Raw genomic sequence first — 24,596 nt, forward strand, 5'->3', positions numbered from 1 at the left:
TTGCCCAGAGTAGTGCCTTGTTATAGAAACCTGGCAAAGGAGGTACAGGAACAAGAAGGGGGAGGAGAAGGACGAGGGAAAGGAGGAGGAAGGGAAAGGAGGAGGAGGAGGAGGAGGAAGAGGAAGAGGAAGAGGAGGAGGAGAAGAAGGACGAGGCAAAGGAGGAGGAAGGGGGAGGAGGAGGAGGAGGAAGAAGAGGAGGAAGAGGAACAGGAAGAGGAGGAAGAAGAAGAAGAAGAAGAAGAAGAAGAAGAAGAAGAAGAAGAAGAAGAAGAAGAAGAAGAAGAAGAAGAAGAAGAAGAAGAAGAAGAAGGCGGCCAGCATTATTTTGGAGCATAGATATGATCTAAATAAACAACCAATTAAATTCAGGAGAATATTAAAAATTTTACATCAGAAACACTTGGAGTTTCATCCATGGAACGAAAAGGTGGCTTAACAGAGTTACAGCCCACAAGGTTAACGGATTAAAAATCATATGATGATCTAAGCAGATGTAGAAAGTGTTCCGTGAAATTCAGCGCTTTGATAATGTGCTAAATGAATCAGGGAACAGGCTAAATTTAGAGTCTTATGTTGAATCCCATTCTAAAGCAGATTCCATCCCATTTATATTTTGAGTAAATCCAGATTTTCAAATATTAGATTATCTTTTATACAGGTTCATTTGCATGTCAAAATCTAAATATATCTAGAAACAGCCTAGTTCCCTGGGAGAATTAAAAACAAAACAAAACAAAACAAAAAAACCCTCCATAAACCAAAAATTAATGGTGGCCTTGCTAGTGGCTAATTGCATTAGCCATTTCCCCCTGTGTGATCTTTAAGTGTCTACAACCCCTGGTGCACACAGGAAGGAGGCCATTTTCCCATCTTTAGTGTGGTGTCTGTTTTCTAGAACTGGGACTGGAGAGGCAGATCTCTGTTCCCAGAGAGAGGGAAGCAAGGAGCCCTGTCTGGCGTGACCTCAGCCACTTCATCCACCAATGCTTCCTGGATGCCCACTTCTTACTCTTATCTGTACACAGGTCCAAACTGAAGACAGTGCATGAGAGAATCCCCTTGGCTGGATTGAGCAAGTTGCCCAGCGTCCCTCAGATCGCCAAGGTAAAAGCCAAAATTTAAAGGAAGGAAGGTGGTTTTCTCTATCCACTTAGGGCAAGCTCTGGGGAGGGAGTGCAGGTTCTGCTTTGGGAACTGGAAGGCTACTTTGTTCTTTGTCTAGATGGAGTGAGGTGGTTCTTAGCGGCTGCTTCCTTCTTCCCTACCTGTCTCCAGGTCATCCTTGCACCTGAAGCTGCTTGGGGAACAGCCTACTCTACTGAGGAGACAGGAGAAGTAGGCAGGGCTGGCCATAGCTAGCGCTTTAAAGGAGGAGGGTGGTGGCTAAAGGAGCCTTCCCTGCGGAGTGGGGGCTGGGCTGGGCTGAGTGTGGTCCATATCCAGCCCTGCCTTGAGTAAGGGACTGTCACAGGACAGAGGCTCACACCACTGCATGAATTACTGAGAACGTGGGGATGGAGTCAGCACAGTGGAGTCAGAAGGGAGGCTGGCTGGCCCCCACTCAGAACAGGAATGCCTGCAGGGTTGTGCCTTTTGTTGGGGGCAGGGTGACAGACTTTTGGTATTCTAGTCAGAATAGAACTATTTCTTAGACTTCATTTTGTGCCTTTTACTTTTTCATGAGACCCTAGAAAGGTTAGTAGATTGTCCTGGGTCCGCATTAATGAGCAACAAAATTTGAACCCAGCGTGCCTTATCTTCCCATCATGCTTTGTCTGTGGGCAGAGGAGCCTGTGTGTATTTTGTAGGCATGGTTCTTGATCTCTGTGTTTCTCTACCTGCCCAGGCTTTCTGTGATGATGCAGTGGGCCTGAAATTCAACCCTGTCTTGTACCCCAAGGTGAGTAGCTTGTGTGCTTGTGGGGCAGTTGTCTACAGTTCTTCAGCTTGGCACAGATGTTGGACTTCATTGGGGGGAGTTCCTTGTATCATGGAGGGGTCATGTGGGGTCTCTATGATGGTCTTCTATGTCGTCGTCGTCATCATCGGTTTCTTACTTATCTGTGCACAAACTGGCACCCTAGGAACCGTACCTAACCATTCCTGGGCTTCCAGCTCCACTGAGAAGGGCCCTGGCTTGCTGTGAAGGTTGGTGGAGGAGGGCAGCAACATAAAGTTTCTGCCTCTCTCCAGACGTACTTCTCTGAGGCCAGTGTTGGGCGTTGGTATAATCTAGCTGTTCCTGGGGAGCCAGTCACCCTGACATCGAGGAGGTATGGGGTATAGAACTCAGAAAGAAACACATTAGGACGTTAGAGGCCAAGCCTTGGGTCCCCATTGCCCATCTCGCTACAGTTCTGAGGTCTCCTAAGCCTTGCTGGCCTTAGTTAATAAGCCGGCTGTTCTCTGATGTTGACCCTCCTACAGCTGGCCTGATCTTGACCCCAGCTCTAGCATGGGCATGAGCACAAGGAGAAGCAATAATAGCAAAACAAACCAACAGATGCAGTCTACAGCAATTATGGCGTGACAGTGCTTAAATCACCTGCAGTGGAGAAGTGCTTGAAACTGCCCATAGGAAAAGGCCTTGAGTACTGACTGGTGCTTCATAAGCTAGCAGAGGCACGGGGAGAAAATGGAAGCAGAGAGCTTCCACTGTGGCTTCTGCTGTGGCCAACTATGCTGCAGCTGCAGCTTGCTGGGGTCAGTTCTGTCCATCTCCCAAGTCTCAGCCCTGGCAACCAGGAAATGTGGAGATGAAAATTCTGGTTGCGAAGCAAAACCTTCATCCTCCTTCAACATTCAGAACACCCTTGACCACATCTTAAATTGCAAGGACTGGGCACCACACTCTTAGAATCCTCTGTGTGTCTGTGGGGACGAGCTGATGGCGGAGTCCCTTGCTACACAGAACCATTTCTCTCAGTCATTTCTCTGCAGTCATTTCAGCATCTCGTAGACACCAGCAAAGTGCTGCCCTCCAGAGAATGGTTTCTGTCATTCAGGCTGACCTACCTATGTAATCAAAGCTGAATTGGTGAGGTTGATCAGTCAGTAAAACTCCATCAAAGGGGCCTAACTGAACTCAGGTGTGGTGGTCCTCATCACAATCATCCATTGGGAGGTTCCAGGAGGCTCATTTATATATGTCTGCCTTGGGAAGTCTGAGAGGCCTGGTGATAACAGAAGGGCAGCTGTACTTCATGCTGTCTGTCTGACGTCCAGCTGTGATGTGAATCTAGGTGAGGTGTGTGTGTGTGTGTGTGGGGGGGGGGTATCGTCTGTGTTCACATGTGCAGAGTTTACAGTGTCCTCAGACAGCCGAGGCCCCTGCAGAGGTGAAGTGTAGTGGCAGCCTGTCTCGGGCCACATATTCCAGCCGAGCCAAGCCAAGCAAAGCCAGGTTTCTTCCTCCAGCCTGTGTTGTAGAGGGTCCCCCGTAGCACTCAGGTGGTCTTCTCATAAACGGCTTCCGCTCTGACATTCCATCACAGATGGTAAGACAGGGACAGCTGCTGAGTGCTCTCCACTATATTTGGGCGTGGTTTCCTTACATCTCTGAAATTCCACATCTGCCTTTGACAGAGGAAGGAGCTGAAGCCAGCGAGGCTGGCGGCTCACTGAACACTCCATAGTTCCAAGCAGCGGGCTCAGAGGCACACTTCAGTGCTTTCTGGCCTCAGGTACCAGTTTTGTGAGGGAAAATGCAAGTGTAGCTAGAACCTGTGGCCAGTCTCTCTCTCTCCCTCTCTCCCTCTCCCTCTCTCCCTTTCCCTCTCCCTCTCCCCCCCTCTCTCTCCCTCTCCCTCTCCCTTTCTCTCCCTCTCCCTCTCCCTCTTCCTTTCCCTCTCCCTCTCCCTCTCTCTCTCTCCTTCCCTCCCTCCTTTCTTCCCTCCCTCCCTCCCTCCTCCTTCTTTCCCTTTTAACATCTTCTCAAAATGCATTCATTTCATGGGCTGACTCCTGGGTAGGAACAGTAGCTTGCTCAAACTTAAATTTCTGAAAAGAGTTCGAATTAGAGCAGAGCCATCCTCACTGGCTGTTTGCACGTGGATTTATCATCATCATCATCATCATTATTATTATTTTAAATACAGCATAAATAGAACTGTGGGGTAAAGTGAACTCCGTATGTCTCAGCCATGGCTGGCACATCTGGACGGGACGAATGGGAGGATGCTACTGCTGAGGAAGCCAAGGTGTTGGAGCTAGGGAGGGTCTTGGAGCAGCATCCTGACACAGACAGAGCTCTTTGCTCCTCCTCCTCGGTGTGTGCGGCCGTCTCTTGTCTGGGCCCACTCTGCTGAAGTGGGCATGCCTTTCCTGTCTTCCCTGGCCTCCTGTTGACATCAATCTTGGTGTTTTTTTTAATTTCTATATTTTTTAGGCTTCTCAGATGATCGTGTCCTATGATGAGCATGATGTCAACAACACTTTCAAGTTTGGGGTCATTTATCAAAAGGCCAGGCAGGTAAGTACCATCTTTCACACTGGTCATTGAAGTCTCTTGTTCATGACTTGTTATTTCTCCACCCTAAGTGCAGGAGTCCTGAGATAGATTCTTTTTTTCTTTTTTTAAAGGTATGTTTTATTTTTAATTCAGTGTGTGCGTGTGCGCGCGCCTGTTGGTATGGGTGTGTGCACAGGTGAATGCATGTGCCCATGGGTCCAGAAGACAGAGTTGGTATCTTGGGAACTGGAGTTCTCACAGATGTGAACCCTCAGATGTGCCAGAAAACACAGAGCTATCTCTCCAACCCCATCTCTCTCTTTTCAGTGAAAACACACAATGTATTTTTATTTTAGCTTAGCAGGGTAAATTAATCTTGGTATTGTCATTCCTGGGTCATTCTATTTTGTTCTTTTTGTTTCTGTCCCCCACTGTTCTCCTGGGATTCTGCTGATTCCCTTACCTTCCAGTTAGTCCTTCCTTCTGCTTTCTTGTTACACATCCTTGTGGAACACATCTTGTTACATTATCCACTCTGTTTCCCACCTTCATTGAGATCTCTTCCTCTTCTAAGATCACAAATACACACATATATGAGTACACATCCACTCTGTTTCCTGTCTTCATTGAGATCGCTTATTCTTTCAAGACTATGAACACACAGATATATGAGTATACACACACATACATATGAGTACACATACATATATGATCATACACATGTATGAGTACACACACACATATATGAGTACACACATACCATAATTTTATTTTGTTTTTTAGTTTAGACAGAGTTTCACTATGCCTTGGCTGTCCTGAAACTAACTATATAGACCAGGCTGGCCTTGAACTCAGAAATCTGCCTACCTCTCCTTCTTGAGTGCTGGGATTAAAGGTGTGCACCAACTCTGTGCCTGGCAGATACACGTGATTTCTTAAATTCAGGTGCCACATCGGCAGCATTTGTCTTCCCGAGTCTGGATTATTTAACATGTGATTTTCTGTTGCATCCATTTTCTGCAAATGTCATAATTTCAGTTTTCTTCACCGCTGCATAAAATCCCATTGTGTGATATTTACCCATTCATCTGTTGATAGCCATCTAGGCTGGTTTCATTTCCTGGCTATTGTGAGCAGTGTGGTTATAGACGTGGGTGTGTAAGTATCTCTGTGGTTATTAAATGCTCTGAATACAGTTGTCACATTTAAGGCATGAATCGGATTGGAGGGAGCTGAATGTTCAAGGGAGGCAACTTTGCAAAAAGGCCTGGGAGTTTTGTAGATGGTGGCCAGTTCTACACAGTAAAGCCTAATGCTGCCTCACTCCTTTGTCTTATATTTATTGGTGAGTTATCAACTGCAGGAAAACTCAATCAAGAGAGAGGGAATGGGTTAGCCTCAGCTAGTCTTTTCCCACCTCCTCATTCAGTGGGGTGTTAGAGTCCAGCGACAAAGTCATGTTGGCATGTTGAAGTCAGCCATGCTGGAAATATTTACACCGTGGAGATTAGAAGAGACAGGGCTTCCGTTGCTCCCTTGGAAAATGAGTTGTTAAAGCCAGTTAAAGGTGAACGTGTCCCCTGTACCCCACTGCTGCCCATCTCTGTCTCCTTTAGCACCTCACATGCTTCTTCGGAGTTATGTGGCTAAAATCATCTTTCTTAAAGATTGCATCTATGAGATGCAATCTAGTGAAATGTTTTTGAGCAAAATCTTGCATGTGGGTGTGGAGAAACATTCTAAACAGGCAAAAACCTATTTGCACCTTGGTTGAACTTTGTGGTTTTCATATTTGGCCACAAACTTTCCATCTTCCCTACCTGTTTTCTACAATGAACATTTACTGACATCCCAAGCAGAATGGTCAGTGGAAGGTACCACGGTTTCCTCATTTGGTTCTGTGAGGAGATTCCATACTCATTTCCCCGTTGTATCCAAGTGCCTGGGCTCTGCTAATGGGAGGTCATGGATGTCCTGTGGGGTTTTTACGTGGCCATCTCTTTCTTGGTTAGCTGTTTTCTTTGTCTGAAGATATTAGACCACAAAAGATACAGGTCTGCTTCAAAGCACTAATTGGGTGAAGAATTTCAGAGCTGAAAGGCTGGCTCGGATGCATCTCACAATTTAAGGGAGATGATTCAGGTTGCCACTGTAATGATTTCCACAAATTAACATCTTTATTTCATACATCTCAGCTACCATAACTCCTGTAATTAAAGTTCTTCCCTTGTGAAATTTAACAAAACATATCTTACAAGGTGATTACAATCCAGTGTTCCAGCAAAAGTTATAATTATTGACTATTAACCATCCACCTCTGATAAGGAGCTCCTGTATTGTTTGTGTGCCCAGTGCTTTGCTACTGCAGGGGAGAAGATAGGAAGACAACATACTTAAAACAAAAGTGTGCCAGGCAGCTTGTCACTTTGCAGACGTAAAGCTGGAGGACATTTAGTTTGAACATTTGTTGTGTAAAAGCTCTACCCTCGCCTTTGGATATTAATAAGCCTCACCTAAACTGTCCTGGTTGTCATGGACTGTGCTAAGCACCATGAGTGATACAGGGATGACTAAGTCCTCCTCCCTGTGTGCATGGTCAAGCTCCAGGGCTGTACAAAGACAAAGACAATGATAATGGCCATGCTGGGTATGAGTCCTGGGAGAGCGGTGCCCGCCCCAGAAGGCACACTAGATTGTTTCCTAGTGGAGATGTAGCTTGTCTGGAAGCAGCTGCTCTCCCACACGTCGCTGCACAGGCTGGAGTGACGACGCCTTTCTGGCATGCTGAAGATCAGGATTGGTAATCATAGTAAACTCTAGGGTAGTAGACTCTTCAGACTATGAGCCATGGGGACTCTGCCACAACCACTCCACTTGGCTTGCAGAAGCAGCCACTCACACATATGTAAAGAGTTGGGCTGTGTTCTAATAAAACTTTATTTAGGAAAAGAGGAAGCAAGCTAGTCTTGGCCCCCAGGCTGGTGTTAGCTGCCTCCTGGTGAACAGCAGCGTTCATTACAGACCTCCCTCAGATCTGCATCACAGGCCCTGCTGAGCTATTAACTTCCATTTTCCTAAAAACATTTTAAATGTAAGTGTATTCATTTACTTGTTTATTTTTGTGGTGCTGGGGATCAAACCCAGAGAGCCTTACATGTGCTAGGCAAGTGTTTTACCAGGATCCAAGACCCTAGGGGCTTTTATTTTGAAAGGAAATTCTAGAATGCTACTCTATCTAGAAAGCTGTTGTCACTGTCCCTTGCTATGAAATGAAGGCAGTTTTGTGTGTGTGTGTGTGTCTGTATGTGACACTGTATCACAACTGGGATTGCTGACATAATCTAAATATTACTCTGGTTTCCTCAATTCACGTGGACTTAAAAACACCTGTCTGTATGTCTGTCTATGTGTCTGTCTCTGTGTGTATCTGTCTTGCTATCTATCTATCTATCTATCTATCTATCTATCTATCTATCTATCAATCATCTGTTGGCTGTATACATTCAGAGATGAGAAGATGACTTTCAGAAGTCAGTGCTCTATACTGCATGGGTCCAGGAGTTAAATTTAGGTCATCAGGATTGGCAGCAAGTGCCCTTAGCTGTTGAGCCATCTTGTAGGCCCCTTATATGAATTTGTTTGTATGTGGTGTGTGTTTCTGTGTCATGGATATTGTATGTGTTGTGTGTATGTCGTTCTATGTTGTTTTTATCCATATGTAGTTCCAGAGTCAAGAAACAGATTCTTGCTACAAGGTTCCCTACATTTTCCTTTTGTAGTCACACCTGTCTTCCCCTCCCCCACCTCTGCTCTTCCCTCCAGTTTCTAACCATTGGCAACCATTTATTTGTTCTTTGTTTTTATTTCACACTGTGGTAGCACCACACTGATATAGTGTATCGTATCTTTATTAGTTATCAGCTTTTTAGTTAAGACCTTTAGGGCTATTTTGCTCGGCAGATTATCTAACTTCTCAAGTGTCATGACTTTCTTTTTTCCCTGTCTTCCTCTTTCCCTCTGTCCCTTCTTTTTTCCCCCTTCCCTGTTTCTTTCCTCCTTTTCCTCTCTCCTTCCATTATTTTGAGATAGATTCTCACTGTATAGCCCAGGCTGGCCTTGAACTTGGTGCCTTCCTGAGTGTTGGGATTGCAGGTGTATGTCACCATGCCTGGCTTAGGCACTGTTTTTCTTGCTGAGTAGTATTCCATGGTCTGGCTGCCCACACTTTGCTTAGCTATCCATTCACTACAACATCAATCAGGGTTGTTTCCAGCTTTGGGGAATTATGAGTAGAATTACTGTAAACACTGTTATATAGGATTTGGATTTTGAAACTATAGTTTCATTTTTCTGGGATAATGGCCTAGCAGTGTAAATTCTGGTCGCATGGTAAATTGCATGTGTAGCTGCCAGACCATTTTCTGGAGTGATTGTTTTCCCATCAGTGTGTGGGCGATTCAGCGTTTCTGCATCTGAGCCAGATTCAGTGCTGCTGGCTTTGAGTTTCGCCGTCTTGGTGCTTGCGTGGTATACCACAGTGTTGCTCAGCCTGTTCATCATTTCCCTGCTGGCCAAGGATGTTGAACACCTTTCCATGTGTTTGCTTGTCATCTGGGTGTTCACTTAGGTGAAATGTCTATGTCTTTTGACTCTTTTCTAGTAGTAATTTTTTAACTGCTAAGTTTTTACTACAACTTTACTGATCTATAATTCTTACACCGTGCAGTTCACAATGGTAACAATTATGTCCACAGGTGGCTGCTGTGTGGTCACAGTGGCACAGCAATAATGATCTAATTGCACGGTGTGCTTATTGCTCTTCAAAGAAGCCCTACACCCACGGACAGTCTCTCCTCTGTTCCATTTCCGTTAGTTCTTGGAAGATACCAAATTCAAGGCCAGCCTGGGCTACATCGTGAGAATTTCTCAAAATAGTCTGCCTTCTGGTTCTCTAGATCCATCTATTCTGGACCTTTGGGATGTGGAAGAATATTTTATATGTGACATTTTTGACTGGTTTCTTTCACTTAGATAAATGTTTTCAGGGTTCATCTATATTGTAACTTGTATGCCTTCCTTATTTATGGTTGAATAATGTTCCATTGACTAGATATACCACATTTAAAAAAATCTGTTCATTGGTTAGCAGATATCTGAGTTGTTTCCACCTGTGGGTTATATACAGTGCTTCTCTTGATATTCATGAACAAGTTTTTTTATGACCCTATGTTTTGATGTCTTGGGTATATATATACCTGAGGTGGAATTGCTCAGTGGTTAGCCTTTTGGTGAACCGACAGACTGTTGACAGGTATCTTCCCTGTTCATATTCCTTTCAAGAAGCCATGAACATGGGTCCTGAATTCTCTGCAACGTCACCCACGCTTGTTCTTGTCATCAGAGCCATCCTAGTGGTGGTGAAGTGGGGTCTTATTGTACTTTTGATTATTTTACACTTTTTGTTTTGAGACAGGGTCTCACTGCATAGCCCTAGCTACCCTAGAATTTGCTTTGTGGACCCAACTGGCCTCGAAATCACAGAGGTCTGCCTACCTCTGCCTTCTAAGTGCAGGGATTAAAGGAGCGTATTACCAGCTGAGCCCTACTTTAGAGTTTTGAGAGTTCTTTCTAGAGCCTCTTTGGAAGCCAATGACTGGTCCTTCACTTTGGGTCATGATTTTGGTGTCGAGTCTAAGAGCTCTGTCCTCTGCTGGACTCCAAGGCCTCCTTACTCAGCCTGCAGAGTTCCTCCTTCATTAACTCGTCCTCTACCTTAGGACAGCTACGGCAAATGTGTTGGACAACAAGAATGAAAAGAGAAATGGAGCTGGTGTGGGGATGACCCTTCCCCTCCACACCCAGCCGTCTCTTCTCATTCCTTGCCTGGCCCGTGTTTCTTACAGACCCTGGAGGAGGAACTATTTGGGAACAATGAGGAGAGCCCAGCTTTCAAGGAGTTTTTGGATCTCCTGGGGGACACCATCACACTGCAGGATTTCAAAGGGTGAGTTTTATCAGGGGCCCACAGTATTGACAGTTGAGGCCCTTGTTGGGGGCAAGGGGACAGCTCTGTCTGGGTAGGGGGGGACTCTAGGACATTTCCAACTTCTAATCCCTTGCTCATGTACCTGCCTGACTTCTTGAAGACCCAGTGGTCCTAGGCATAATCCATACTGACAGGTTGGCTGGAAGGCTGCGGCCTTGGAAGCGTGAGGAGCTTGCTCCTGCTGCGGTTTGCCTTCCTAATTATGTTTGGCTCAGAGAGGCAGCAGCAGGAATCCACCTTCCCTACCACTCACCTGGCAGGTGGAAGAGAACCCTGTGCCGTTGGGAAGGAAATGACCCGATTTGGACAACGCTCAAAGAACAGATAATTAAGACTTCACGAAAACATAATAACCCTCTTGGCAGAAATCCACGCAACAGTGTATGGCCCTTTAAATGGACAGAAAGCTAAAATATTGGGACTATTGTTTGGAAGACTCTGGCCTTGAATTTCCTAAGAAAAGGCAACATTTCGGAATATTTCAGACCCACCCAGTGGAGCGGCTGAGAGTCCTAAGACAGCCCTTGCCCAGGAGCCGACACAAGCACCTAGCGTCTTGTGTAGAAACGCTTAGTCCAGTTGCAGTAGGCGTTCAAATTGCTGTCTTCCTTCGCTTGCTTCTCCCTTTTTCTCTTTCTCTTTGCTCTCATTTTGAAGTCACTGCTGTTGTCTGGAGTCAGTCACACCAGGGTTAGAATCAACTCTGCCATAAGCCCTAAGATTTTGGGTCAGTGACTTTACCTGGAGAAGATTCCACTTCCTTATCTATAAAAAAAGGGAGATAAATATGACATAACAGCACCTCCAAGGTCACAGGGAATTAAAACAGATAGTGCAGACAAAGCAGGCTTGAATATGAGGGCCTGACAGTGTCCTTTTGGCCCTTTGGGTCTGAGGTGCATTATTTCCCTCCTCCCTCCCCCAGTTGTTGAAGACTGGTTCCAGGCTGGCAGCCACGTCTCTGTGAAGGGGGAAGGGCTGGCTCCTGGAAGGCCATCCGTTCCTCCATAGCTTCTTCTTCCTGCCTGGGTTGAGACAAGCACAGAGGGGTTTGGCCTTCTTCTGTGGTCTCCCAGTCTCCTATGCGTTCGCCCATGTCCAGTGGAGTGATTTGCTACCTTGCCTCTTGACTGATGACTTTGGACAGAACAAAGGCTCAGGCTCAGCACTGGGAGCTTTGGGAAGCTAGGCCAAGCATTTGTGTGGGGTTATGAATGGATGGCCATCCTATCTGAACAGATGCATGACAAAGTCTTGAAGTTAAGCCGGGTGGTGGTGGCACACACCTGTAATCCCAGCACTCTGGGAGGCAGAGGCAGGCGAATTTCTGAGTTTGAGGCAACCTGGTCTACAGAGTGAGTTCCAGGACAGCCAGGGCTATACAGAGAAACCCTGTCTCAAAGAAAAAAAAAAAAAAAAAACAACCAATCCCCCCGCCCCCAAAAGTCTTGAAGTTGAGGCTCTGCTTGTCTTAATTAACTAGTTAGTTAATTAACTAGTTAGTTAATTAACTAGTTAGTTAATTTGGTTATGTCATAAGACAAAGTCTTACTCTATAGCCCAGGCTGGCCTCAAACTCAGGATCATCTTGTTTTGATCTCCAAAGTGCTAGGTTTACTAACATGTAGCCACCAGGCCCGACTCCGTCTTTGCTATGGATGGTAGAACACTGGGCTAGGCTGTTCAGAAGAACAGGTCTCCACACTTCCCTATCTTCTACCCTTGCTGGCCTTCAGCTCATGTCTCCTCACCCACCTATCTGCTATATGCCCATAGTGTCACCAAGATGCCACCTCACCTCACTCCTTCTCTCCTGCTCCTGCCCTGTTTTATGTCAGCTTCCGAGGAGGCCTGGATGTGACCCACGGACAGACAGGGGTGGAGTCGGTGTACACCACTTTCCGGGACCGGGAGATCATGTTCCATGTCTCTACCAAGCTGCCCTTCACGGATGGTGACACCCAGCAGGTAACCAGTACAGGAAGGCAGGGCCAAGCTGCGGGTCACTCCCACTTGCTAGATAGGACACCACAGCCTGGGGGGGGGGGCTGTTAAAACACTTCCTTGAGACTCATCGGGACAGGACTTGTCTAGCAAGCGGGAGGCCCTGGGCTCTGTCTCTAGCATCAACAAGAACTTCCCCTGGGCAGTCAATGAAGGGTCAAGTGGAGAGCAAAGCCAACACGGTTGATAAGGCTGCGTAGCAGATTTGCAGATGGGAGCTGGAGGCTGGTGAACAAGCTGAGCGTTTGACTCTCAGCAAGTCAGTGGCTTCGTGGCTTCAGATGTGGCTTTTGAGTCATGTCTGTGTCGTCGCTGTGACATTCTCTAGGTTTCTGAACAGGGGGTTCCCGAGATCCACACCTGGCATGTGCCTGCTTCTTGTGGCACCTCTGTCCCCTATCCTGGCCGCTCAGTCTTTCTGCTTCCTTGCTGCCCTGTGAATGTGAGGCTTGCATGAGGAGCCTCTCAGCCTCATTGCCTGTTCCTAACCTGGGGCCTCTGTGAGACCTGTGGCTCCAGCGTTAGCCAACCTTCACCAGGCTTGCTGCTTTGAACTACACATCCCTGGGGTGGGCCTGGCTTTGACAGCTGGTCCCCATCTTGCTTTCCTCCTTCCTGTCTCAGGGAACACAGGAGGGCCTTCTCTAAACTCTGACCTGTTTGTTTCTGCCTAGAAGCAGGGAAGCAAAAATGATAAACATTGTGCATGGCTTCTTGGGAGTAAAAGAAATTGGCAAGCGAATTATGATTTGGCTCCCAAATGACTGGATGTTCCAGAAACAAATGGCTGTGAGATTTGTTGTGTAGCCAAAGTGGGTTTTCCCTGGTGGTTTCACCTTTGGTCCCTGTTCTTTCTGCAGCCTCTCTGACCTACTGCCCCAGTCTCCAATGCTTTTTACCTCAGGGTCATTTCACCCTGGCCTATGCTACAGAGCTTGGCTCTTGGCAGGGACCAAATTAATGATAGTTCTTTCATTCTTCTTATGAAATGGGAACTCAGGTATGTGTGCGTGTATGCGTGCGTTTGTATGTAACAAGTGAGGCAGTTCATATAAAAGCCTCTGGTACTGTGTTCAGAACATACTACATACTCTGTAAATGAGAAACTCAATCTGAAAAGGCCGAACATACTACATACTCTGTAAATGAGAAACTCAATCTGAAAAGGCCGAGCACAAGTTCTGCTTTCAGGATGAATTTAATAAAGGAGCAAGTACACGGCAGGACCTGGCGTACAGGAGGGCCTTACCATTTGTAATCATCTATATGAATAGCAGGTCACAGTTCCTGGTACACAGTAGGAGCTTATAACCTAGATCACATGGCAAAGCGCCTGGCTCTGCTGGTCCCCGAGCCATTGGCTCTCCCCTAGCCTGCTGACCTGTGTTTCTCTGGGTCCTCACCGCTGGTGAAATGGTCTGCCTCCTCTGTCTACATTTCCTGACCACCCTGCCTGTGTTTTTCAGGCCGCCTTTGTGGGTAACTTTTGAACTCTCTACTGTGCTGTCTCTGCTCCCTGCTCCTAAAGCTGTCACCTTCCAGGGAGCAGCTGACATAGCATGGCTGGCAGCCTGCTTAGCGTCTTTTCTTCCCAGGTGGCCTCTCCTATGTTTGCCTTTCTTCTGGACCAACTATGACCTGGCCTCAGATGTTCTTTCCAGGATCCTGAGTCCAGGCTCTGCATGCTGTTGCTTATAACACTCAGGCCAGCTTATTATTATTATTATTATTATTATTATTATTTTACTTAATAACGTGGCTGCCTTTCTCCCTTCTCTTGGTAATTCCCACAGACTGAGAGAAACAGCTTCCCAAAGAGTTGGCCTCGGAATTCAGGGTTTATGAACGGTGGGATAAAGAGGAATTTGCTGTTGAGCTTTCTCCTGTTTGGGAGGTGGTCCTAACTCTTGCAACAAGGAGGTACTTTCTGTATCAATGATACTTTCTGTACCAATGTACTTTTTGTTTAGCTGCAGAGAAAGCGGCATATTGGGAATGACATCGTGGCCATCATCTTTCAAGAAGAAAATACACCGTTTGTCCCAGATATGATCGCGTCAAACTTCTTACATGCCTACATTGTCGTTCAGGCTGAGAGCCCAGGCACAGAGACTCCATCCTACAGGGTGAGGAAAAAGCCTCTCTCTCTCTCTCTCTCTCTCTCTCTCTCTCTCTCTCTCTCTCTCTCTCTCTGTGTGTGTGTGTGTGTGTGTGTGTGTGTTGGGAGGGAGTCATGGGCCCTAGGGTTGGAGGGCTCAGTGATAACAAGAGACACCATGTCATACCAGTATTGCAGTCCCCATGGTTGGTCCAGCTTCGGGAATTTGGAGCCTGGCTCTGGGTGGAGAACATCCTCTAAGGTCTTCATCTGCTGCTGCTAACTCTTCAGCTTCTCACACACTGACCCTGAGCACTGGCCACTGTGATAGCATTTGCTAGAGGAAGTCTAAGGAGGAGGGGAGGAGGAGGTGGGGAGGAGGGCGAGGTGCAGAGATCAGGAAAGACGAGAGGAAGACTAGAGAAGATGAAGGCTAGAGAGGCCTCACAGACCTGCTCTCTGCATCTGGAGGATGTGGACAAGTAAATGAATTTAACTGGAAGATTTTTGTGAGAATGCAAGACCTGGGTGAGGCTCATGGCCGGGACTTTTCTTTCTTTCTAAGATATACGAAAGCTAAAAATGTCATCCTGGCCACTGCTGGCAGGCGACACATGTCTGTAATCCCCAAATCCTGGCAGATGTGGGGGCGGGGGCAGGGGATCAAGAGTTCCAAGCCAGCCTGGCCTACATAGCAAGACCCTGTTAAAAAAATAAATAAGTAAAAAGAGGATGAGGAGGGTGTGGGAGGTGAGGGGGATTAAAGCAAGGTCGATTTAGTCAGTGTACACTGCATGCAAGTGTGGAAATAGTACACCGAACCCCATTAATATGCATAATTAGTACATGCTAACTTAAAAAAGCACAAAAAGAAAAGGGTCACCTGCTGTAATGGGAGGAGGTGTGTGGAGTATCTTAGACTGTTTTGGCTCCCAGCCCTTGTCCTCCTCACTGGCTGCTTCTTCACCTCCCTTCTTTCTCCTAACCTCCAGGGCAGGCAGCACTTCTTTGTGATCCATTGGTTTATGGGGACCCATGGGAGATAGGTTGAGCCAGGGGCTTAAGGGTAGGACTAGGTGGTCTCTGAGCCCTCAGAAATCTTGTAAGAACCAAGCACTGGTTTCAGTTTGTTTGTTTCCTGGGAAGAGAGACCAGAGTTCAGTTCCCAAAGGGTTCCTTGCATCACAGAACACTGGGTACCAGCATCTTAAGACCCCTTCCTACTACTGAGGCAGGTTTGAACTTGTAAAGATGCCTGTGTCTTCTAAGGTGCTCCCCAGCGCACCCCTCCCTGCCAGGCACTGTGGGTGATGCATAAACTGTGAGGAGAACTGGGTTAGATCCCTTAGGGCCCCTGGCTGACAGTGGGCTTTAGCTGAACCCTGAAATAGGAGGACTGACAATGAGAAAGGAGAGTCAAGTCGGGAGGGACCCCAGAAGGCAGGATGACAGAGCATCTGGGGGGGTCTCTGCTTCTGTCTCTTTGTTGTTGTGTGATTGTGAGTCAGTTCCTTCTGTCTCTGGGCTTCTATTGTTATCTTTGCAAAACAGGAAATCTGAATCTTAAAACCTCAGGGTCCTTCTAGCCTTGGCTACTTACAGGAGCAGAGGTAGGCAGGATGGGGTCTGGGCTGCCAGAGGGTGTGGGGCACTCTGGATTGAAGGCGCCCTTTTATACGTGTAGGTTGGCGGGAAAGTAAAGAAAGCGAAGTGATTGATGGCTCCTGCTCTGCGCTAGGCTCTGTGTTACAGCAGTCTTCTTTGTTTTCTACATTTGTGTGTGTGTGTGTGTGTGTGTGTGTGTGTGTGCGCATATGGAAATCAGAGGCCAACTTGCAGAAGTCAGTTATCTCCTTCCTCAAAGTGGCTCCTAGGGATTGAACCCAGGTTGTTAGGTTTGGCAGCAAGCGCCATCTTTCTAGTCCCTAGCATAGTCTTCTTAAAGCCTAACTAGGCCCATTAGTCTGCTCATAGGGAAGAGACTGAGGCTGATTGCTGCTGAGGACACTTAGGGCTGAGGCCACCCAGCCAGGGAGCCGGGAGCTGGAAGTCTTCCCAGGAGCCTCTGGGGCAGGTGAGAAACCGGCCCAAGGGTGTGCATGATGTGTGGAATCGGATCACTTCTCAGGTAGGAATCTCGTTCCCACCACTCTAGATTGGAAAGAGATTCCAGCTCGGCAGTCAATAGGATTCCCCCATCCCTACCCACAGGGACCATTCCACCTCACTCCTGGAGTTCTGCCAAGGTTTCAAGAATCTTCTGTGAAGCAAGCAGTTAGGGAGGGCCTTCCCTTGCCTATCATGACTCCTCTGAACAGCCCTGCCAGTTTTCTGGGTGGCAGGCCATCCCTGGGCATGGGGGCTTGGTCGGGTCTCCAGCCCGACACCCTCAGCTCCCCTGGGCATCTATCTGGGTGTAAGCTGAGATGGATGGGGATGACTAAGGCTTAGCTGCCCGGGGGGACTGAGGTAAGAGGACAAGCTTGGAGACGGGTGGACAGTGGGTGGACATTACCAGAAAGGACTTGGGCCCTGCCCTGCTGTCCTGTGGGTTTAAAGGCATTTCTAAGACACTTACCCCATCAGAATAGACTACTTTAATGCAGGCCTGAGGAGGAAGGGCCAGGCCAGGGAAACAGCTGGGCCTACAGGCATCTGTGCGTTGTCCCAAGTGTCCCAGATACCCACAGCAAGCAGCCAGATTCTTGTCCTGAGATGGAATTCTAGACTTGGGCTACCAGTGCGTGGTAGGTGGCTGGAAGGGGGCTGTGTCTAGCAGCTGGGGCTCAGCCAGAAACCTTGTCAGTGAACACAAACTGTTTCTTGACTCTTGAGTACCTCAGTTTGGGCCCTGGGAATGGCCTTGAGCTTGTAGGGAGAAGGCCCCATTGACCGAGGCTCTGCTTCTCCCCACTGGACCTGGCAGGGCCCCAGGCTGCCTGCTCACCCAGTCTGGCAGACTCTTGCATCTGCCCTACTTCACAGGACAGAGTGGTTGGCAGCGTGCCAGGACCTTCACATCAGCCACTGCTAGTGGAGGGATAGGGCAGCCTCCCCGAGCCCTGTAGCCTCAGGGGCTCACAGCAGGCAAAACCAAGTTACTTACTTGTGTGAGAGCGGAGGTGAGGACTGGAAGCCACCTGCTGCAAGAGCACCCTTGTGTGGAGTCTCTGGGTGATCTGACAGTCCAGCCTCACAGCGTCTGGCCAGAGCCTGGATGTCCCCCATCCCCATTCCCAGCCAATGCCCTTGGTATCTCTGTGCTCAGGTCTCAGCCAGAATGACTGGCTCCGTATGTAGAGCCAGGCATCAGACCTGGGTCCACTGCCCATGTCAAGTTACTTAGAGTCCTAAGCTTTCCTTGCAACCAGTATTTACTTGTTTCTTCAAAACCCTAAATTATTATTTGTTGTTTTTGTTGTTGTTGCTGCTGGTGGTGGTGGTGGTGGTAGTGTGTGTGTGTGTGAGTGTGTGCATGCGTGTGCACGTGCACATTGTGCACATATTATGTTGGGAGGTGGACACACAGGTATGGAGGGCAGAGACAATGTGGGAGTTGTTTCTCTTCTGGGCATTATCAAGCTTGTGTGTCAGGGTTTTCCCTTTTTGTTTTTAACCTATGGAACCATTCCTGTGGTCCAGTAGTTACCTTTTAAACACTCTAAGTGAGTTTGATATATGGCCTTCTCTGGGATGAATGCTGTACTGGGGTAGAGACAAACCTTCTGGCCACCAGTCACACTGTCTATCCTTAGGGTCCCAGTGGTTCCCCAGCCCAGGGAAGGCAGAGGGAAGGATGCAGGACTCCATGCCATCCAGCCCACTGGAGGAGCATCACAGGGGGCGTGTGGGTGATGCCCACACAGACATTCTGTGTTCTGGGAAGGTGGGAAGGGGTAGGCTGGTCTGCTGCAAGCTGGTTTCCTCATCTGCCTTAGTTCACACGAAACTTTCATTCAGGTCTCAGTCACTGCGAGGGAAGATGTGCCTGCCTTTGGCCCCCCTCTGCCGAGCCCGCCTGTTTTCCAGAAGGTAAGAAGGTTCTTTTACGCTTGTCACATCCAAGACCCAAGATCTCTGCACCCAAGTGTCAGTAGTTGGAACGGGCTTGAGTGTAGGCTGGGAGCCTTGTGGGGGAGATTCTGTTATAGCTTTGGGGGCATCTCCTTTCTGGGTATCTCCCTACCTCACCCTATGAGGTCAATGTGGCCCTTGTTGGGAGTTTGGTGCTGGGGTTGCCTTCCTATTAGTAGAAGGACTTTTCAACTGTGCTCCAGACCCAGGAGCCAGTCTCAAGAGCTGCCTCCGGTGACCAGGATGCCATATGGAGGGCAGGTTTCCTGGCACTGGGGAAGTTGGCTTCCAAGCTGGTATATTAGCAGGCGGGCCTGGCCCTGGCTGGAAATGACCAGATATGAGGGGGCTAATGCAGGGGCTCTCCTGCCTTTTTGTCCCTGTGGTTGGAGGCATTGGAGGCATGTGATCTCCAGCAGAAGCTGGGAAAGTTCTGAGCCACTTACCTGTTTCAGGGTGCGGAATTCCGGGAGTTTCTGCTCACTAAGCTCACAAACGCTGAGAATGCTTGCTGCAAGTCGGACAAGTTCGCCAAGCTGGAGGTGAGAGAGTGCCAGACTGACTGTCTCCTCGGGGCTCCCGCCTAAGCCCCCAGCTCTCAGTTGCTTTGGGAACTTTTTTTTTCTTCTTAGGAACTCATTTAGACTCTAGGTCTCACCAGCCACTCGCCAGATTTTCTTTTCTGAACATGTAGTATTCCCAGGTCTTGCTCTGTTATCAAGGATAAGTGACACATCACTTCTGTACTCTGTAGTGCCCAGGCTGGTGAAGGGGCCGTTATAGAAGAGAAGCTATGATTTATATAATACAGCGTACTGTATTATACTCTGGGCCATGATGGATCCAATGGGTAGTGACTGCTTCTGCTACGGATGATGGAGGGCGTGATCAGGGAAAGCTTCCTGGAGGAGGTCGCTTTTGAGCTGCTGGTGTCTGATGCAGCTTTTGCATGAGGAGAGTCTGGAAAGTCATTCAAGACTAGGAACAAAGGCCAAACAGAAGCAGACATTTTGGGGTGGGAGGTGAGGCCTGATGGCAGTCTCCTGGGGGCGCAGCTGTGGGCGGTGGCTGCACTGAATGGAGCAGTGCTCTGGCTTACAGGTGGTCGGTGCTGTGAAGTTAGTAAGCAGTGTTTGACTCGCGTGTTAGAGGCGTTAATAACCAGCAGGCATTAGAGGAGGAGAGCTTGAAGGGGGATAGAACAGGAACTGGCCAGTTAGAAATGATTAAAGAGTCTGAGAGGCTCAACAACGCTGAACCCTTCATAGGAGGCACTGGGCTAAACTGCAGGTAGGAGTGTCCAGCCAGACGCCTGCAAGCCACATGTGCCTCAGTGTAGCCATGAGTATGGCCCAAGCAAAAATCATAGTAGACCAGTTGAGTATAAAATATTACGAACAATTCCCCTGGTGACTTGACTGTGCAGTTCTTATAGATGACAGCATCGTGTCACAATGTCAGAAGGTTGGGCATTCCTATACGGCCAGTGTTGGGAAGACATGATAGACTCCTAGAAATAAGGGCAGGGAAAGTGGAATTGTGGGATGACTCACACTTCAGCTCAGGTTTGATGGTGACATGGAGACAATTGGAAGAGGAGCTTTGTTAGGACTGTGGCCTGCTGAAAAGAAAGGGCTTGTCCAGTCTGTTGTGTCTGGAGCCCCCTGGAGGCTGCATGCTTGTCCCTGGCTGTGACCTGTCTGTTATAGAGTCATGGGCAGAGGGGTTGTGTATATAGATCCTGGTCTGAGATCTGGGGTGGGGAGTCCCCAGGTAAGCCTTGGAAGAGCTGATGTGACAGGGAGAGTGGGAGGGGGCAGGCCCTGGACATTTGTGCTAACTACAGCATCAGTGAGCAGGACCCTCATTCTCCTCCTGAATCCCCACCATGGCCAGGAGCTGGTGATAGAATAGCAGTCCTCAGAGCAGACATCTGGAACAGAGAAGAGAATACACACCTCTGCTGCTGGGGTCTGCACACCTGTACATTCTTCCTTTCTAGGACCGGACCCGGGCGGCTCTCCTGGACAACCTTCATGATGAGCTCCACACCCACACTCAGGCCATGCTAGGCATGGGCCCAGAGGAGGACAAGTTTGAGAACGGGGGCCATGGAGGATTCCTGGAGTCCTTTAAGGTATGGATGCAGGCTGACTCTGGGTTGCTATGGAAGAGGGCAAAAGAAAATGCCTAAGTTATTGGGGATCCAGCCTGAGAGCCCAAGGGCCAGTCAGAGGTGACAGATGGGGTGGGACTTTGCAAAGGGCTGGAGCCTTGTGTATGAGGTTGGAGCAGCCAGCGGTGGATCCAGAGCAAGGAATATCTCCCCCCTTGGTCTGGACCGTCTTCAGCCCAGGAATCCCGTAAGCAGTTGAGCAGAGGAGAGGAGGCCATAAGACCCTCACTGCTTCCGCCATCTCCCGCTGTGGTCGGGGACCTCAGAGAAGAATGGTGGAGCTGAGGGCCACAAGCCTTGTGGGTATTCAGTAGCTGGGTGGGGTGCTGTATCTTCTTCCTGGCTGGCAAGTGCGGGAGCCTAGTTGGGGGTGGGTAGGCGCGGTGGGTGGAGACACAGTGTTGAAAAATAGTTTTACCCAGAAGGAGCTCAGAAGGACAGGGATGGAGCCTGGATGATCACAGAACCAGTGGGGGGCGGAGATGGTTTCTTTATCATGTCCTGGCTGTGTGCGCGTTGGTCCGCTCAGCACTGGTATTGGCATCTGATTTGAACCTGACTGTAGTCATGTACATGTGACTGGGTAGCTATTTCTCGATCTATCTCCTTTAACACGCAGGGGTGTGGGTGGATGGTGGAGAGCAGGCTACAAGAGGCCGTGGGATCTCAGGACCCTGCACCTCAGAGGTTCACACCTAGATTCACTAACTCTAAGCTCAAGTTTCTACCAGGTTTCCCATTAGAGAGGGATTCATTAACATGCCAATTGAGGTATTAAGAGTGGGGTTACATTTTTTTTTAAAATCCCAGCTACAGGGTATTAGACAAGATCCTTAAAATTCCTAAGCTATAGTTTTCTTGGTAAGGACCCAGAGATAATAAATTGGACCTCTGTCACTGTATTGTGAGAGCTCATTGGGATAATGCCCAGAAATTGCAGATCACCTATGACATAGTAAATACCCTTAGCTGTTGTAATAGGGCACACATGAACTATGCTGTATAGGTTACCTATAGTCTTAAACTTCCCAGAGTCATTAGAGCTCTGTGTGAAAGGCTGGAATTATGGATATAATAATTTTGGCATAGTAATTCTCACTCAATTTTAGTAACTGTAAGTATAGTTTTACATGTGAGGAAACAAAGACACAGACACTAAGTAATTTGTCCCAGGTCACCCTGGAGACAGAGTTGAATTCAGGTCTCCCAAATTCTTAACAGCTACATGATACTCCCTCCCATCTTCTGGCCAGGCCTGGGCAGGTCTGGGTCAGTTGTTCACTGCCCAGCTGGACAGCTGAGAGCAGGCATAGCTCTGCTGGAACCAGCTGGAACCAGCTGGAACCAGCTGCTGAGGCTCCTCCCGAGTCTCGGCTGGGAGGAGCTGAGCTACTTGTCCAGGCTGGTAGGACATTCCTAGGGCTTCTGGTGTAGGCTTGATAGAAGAGGCTGTGAAAGAGGAGAAGCCTGGGGTGGGGTGGGGTTGTGGGGAGATGCAAGAGGAACGGGGTGTGGAAGGAGGCATCCCTGTATGGCCAACATTGAGAAGCCAAGTCAGGAGCATGATGAATTCAAGGACAGCTTGGGCTACATAGTGAGATCCTTCGTTCTTTTTGTTTGATTTTGAGAAAAATGAAGGGCAGAGGGGAAAAGGAGAAGGAGAAGGGAGAGGGAGGGGCCATGTTGGACATGTTGCCTAGCCAAGGGAAGGGTGAACGTGAGGCTAGGTAACAGGAAACAGGCTTAGGCCTAGGGAAGGTAGGGGGCAGCCACTGAGTGGTCTTCTGAGGCTCTGGGGGCTCTGCTCTACCTCATATCACACCTATCAAAGTGCCCCACCTCCCACAGAAAATTAGTTTATATAGCATGATCAGAGCTGAGCCGTGGTTGACAAGCTAGCATGATGCTGTGCTCTGCAGACATTTTATGAACTTTTGTTGCTTTGAGACTTATAGGTTTTCTTTTATACACCGGAGCTAATTATTTTTAAGGTTTTGAATATTTATGTAACCTTGCACGTCGGCTGTGCACATTCTGCCTATGGGTCGGATGGACGAGGCAGCTCAGTGGCTAAAGGACGGTGGCAAAAGGATGGTTTTCTCAGTCTCCTGCATCTGTTAGGAGGAGGAGTGGTTGGTTTGTGTTTCACTTCAGGGTGTCTGAGGTATTCCTAGAGGGACTTTCAAGAGAGGGCATGCTGCAAGGCTCTATTATGACTCGCCTGTGAACCAGTATAACAGGGACTTGTTTTTAACTCTGCGGAAGGCAGACCCATTTTTCCATTCAGATTTCATACCTGCCTTTGAGGTTGTGAAGTTGTGGGGATGGAAGGGGCCATCAGGGTCAGGCACACAGAGCGAGCCTCTGGAGCATTGATGACCAAGGCCCATGAGTTTCTCTTCCCCCAAAAGGAGACCTTGGCTTCTCTTGTCAACCCCTTCAGTGTTGATTCAGGTCTCCCGTGTGGAGAGGCCTGGGCAAGGGGGTAGGCATGGCCCTGGCTCAGTTCAAGAGTCTGTCTCCAGTGCCTTAGGCAGGACTGTGGGGTCAGGATTACTGACATTTGGGATTAATCCTAGACCTCTGTGGGATGTCTCCAGAATAAAGGGTTATCTGCAGTGGTTCCAGAAAACAAAATGGCTGGCTTGACAGTTCTGTCACAGGCAGGCACTAGCTGAGGATGCTCAGGGATGGACGCCATCCCACTTCCTGTCCCCTTCAGACTGGTCTTCTCTAGAGAGCCCCATCCCGAAGTATATCCGCTATGGCTGCTGTGACCGTGGGCCACTGTGGCTGTGGTCTGTGTATGCCCCATGGGGGGTGGCTCATTCACACCTCACTTTAGTTCTGGCTGTGAGTGGAGGCTTCCCCTCCATAGACACAGACCTTGTGGACACCTAGACTTGCATGTAAACCAAGCTGCTTGGAGGAGTCCCGGGACCTGTCATGTCTGCTGACATTTGGAAGTTTTCATTTTCAGTAGATGACAATCTGAAAATCTATACATTTCTAATAGAAAAGACTCATCTTTTGCAGTATTGGGTTGGATGAAAGATGTTTCTGTGGCTCACGGGGTGGCGGTGGCCATGCTCTTGGGAACCTTGCAGGTTTTTTTTCCCCTGATGAAGGAGCTGTCTATAATAAAGCAAAAAGTAAAAAAAAATGTAAAAAAAAAAATGTAAAAAAAAAAGTAAAAAAAAGTAAAAAAAATGACAGTTGATTTGTCCGATGGTACGGGTATAGCACATATGGACCATGGTTTAAGAAGCACTGGACTGGCTCAACTCTCTACTGTCCTCATAATATGGAGGTAGGACTAGAAGACAGTGGGACAGAATAGGAACCACAGGAGCAGGGAGGCAGCAGGCCTTTCTCTCACCCTTTGAGGAACTGGTGTAGGTAATGCATTGGTCTCACCTGACCCCTAGTGGCAGGAGAGGTCAATAGCCCTCTCTGGCAAAGTCTCTTTGGGGGTCCTGTAGCTACAAGCCTGCACCTGTGTGACAGCAGTAATGATAGACAGAGGATTGTGATAGGGCAGACACAGTCCCCAGCCTTTGACATCTCTGCTATTCCTTTTGCTCATGAAAGGGGAAGTCGTGGTACCAGGGATGGATTACATGCCTTACATGGGATGAAGGAGGAGAGAGGGGAAGAAAGGGAGAAGTGGGGGGAGTGGAGTGCTCAGGCCTTGGCCTGGCTCTGCCCAGCTCATGGCTTGGCACCGTAGTCTTTAAGTGAGCTA

The 24,596-nt window shown here is 48.3% G+C and overlaps 1 protein-coding gene across 11 annotated transcripts in view; it reads left to right on the plus strand.

The window, feature by feature from the left end:
• The window catches only part of Rap1gap2 (RAP1 GTPase activating protein 2), a 194,402-nt gene that overhangs the window by 151,465 nt on the left and 18,341 nt on the right, over positions 1 to 24,596 (plus strand). For all 11 annotated transcript variants that reach the window (XR_007979681.1, XM_052194010.1, XM_052194005.1 and 8 more), the window contains 9 exons: positions 1,029 to 1,107; positions 1,850 to 1,903; positions 4,391 to 4,474; positions 10,357 to 10,457; positions 12,338 to 12,467; positions 14,474 to 14,629; positions 18,562 to 18,633; positions 19,131 to 19,217; positions 20,678 to 20,812. Coding sequence is in view for 10 of the 11 variants with exons in the window: in XM_052194010.1 (XP_052049970.1) it covers positions 1,029 to 1,107; positions 1,850 to 1,903; positions 4,391 to 4,474; positions 10,357 to 10,457; positions 12,338 to 12,467; positions 14,474 to 14,629; positions 18,562 to 18,633; positions 19,131 to 19,217; positions 20,678 to 20,812 (898 nt within the window). In the remaining variant the exon portion in view is untranslated. The remainder of the gene's footprint in view (positions 1 to 1,028; positions 1,108 to 1,849; positions 1,904 to 4,390; positions 4,475 to 10,356; positions 10,458 to 12,337; positions 12,468 to 14,473; positions 14,630 to 18,561; positions 18,634 to 19,130; positions 19,218 to 20,677; positions 20,813 to 24,596) is intronic.

This window comes from Apodemus sylvaticus, chromosome 10 (assembly GCF_947179515.1).
Source record: "Apodemus sylvaticus chromosome 10, mApoSyl1.1, whole genome shotgun sequence".
Classification (NCBI taxonomy): domain Eukaryota; kingdom Metazoa; phylum Chordata; class Mammalia; order Rodentia; family Muridae; genus Apodemus; species Apodemus sylvaticus.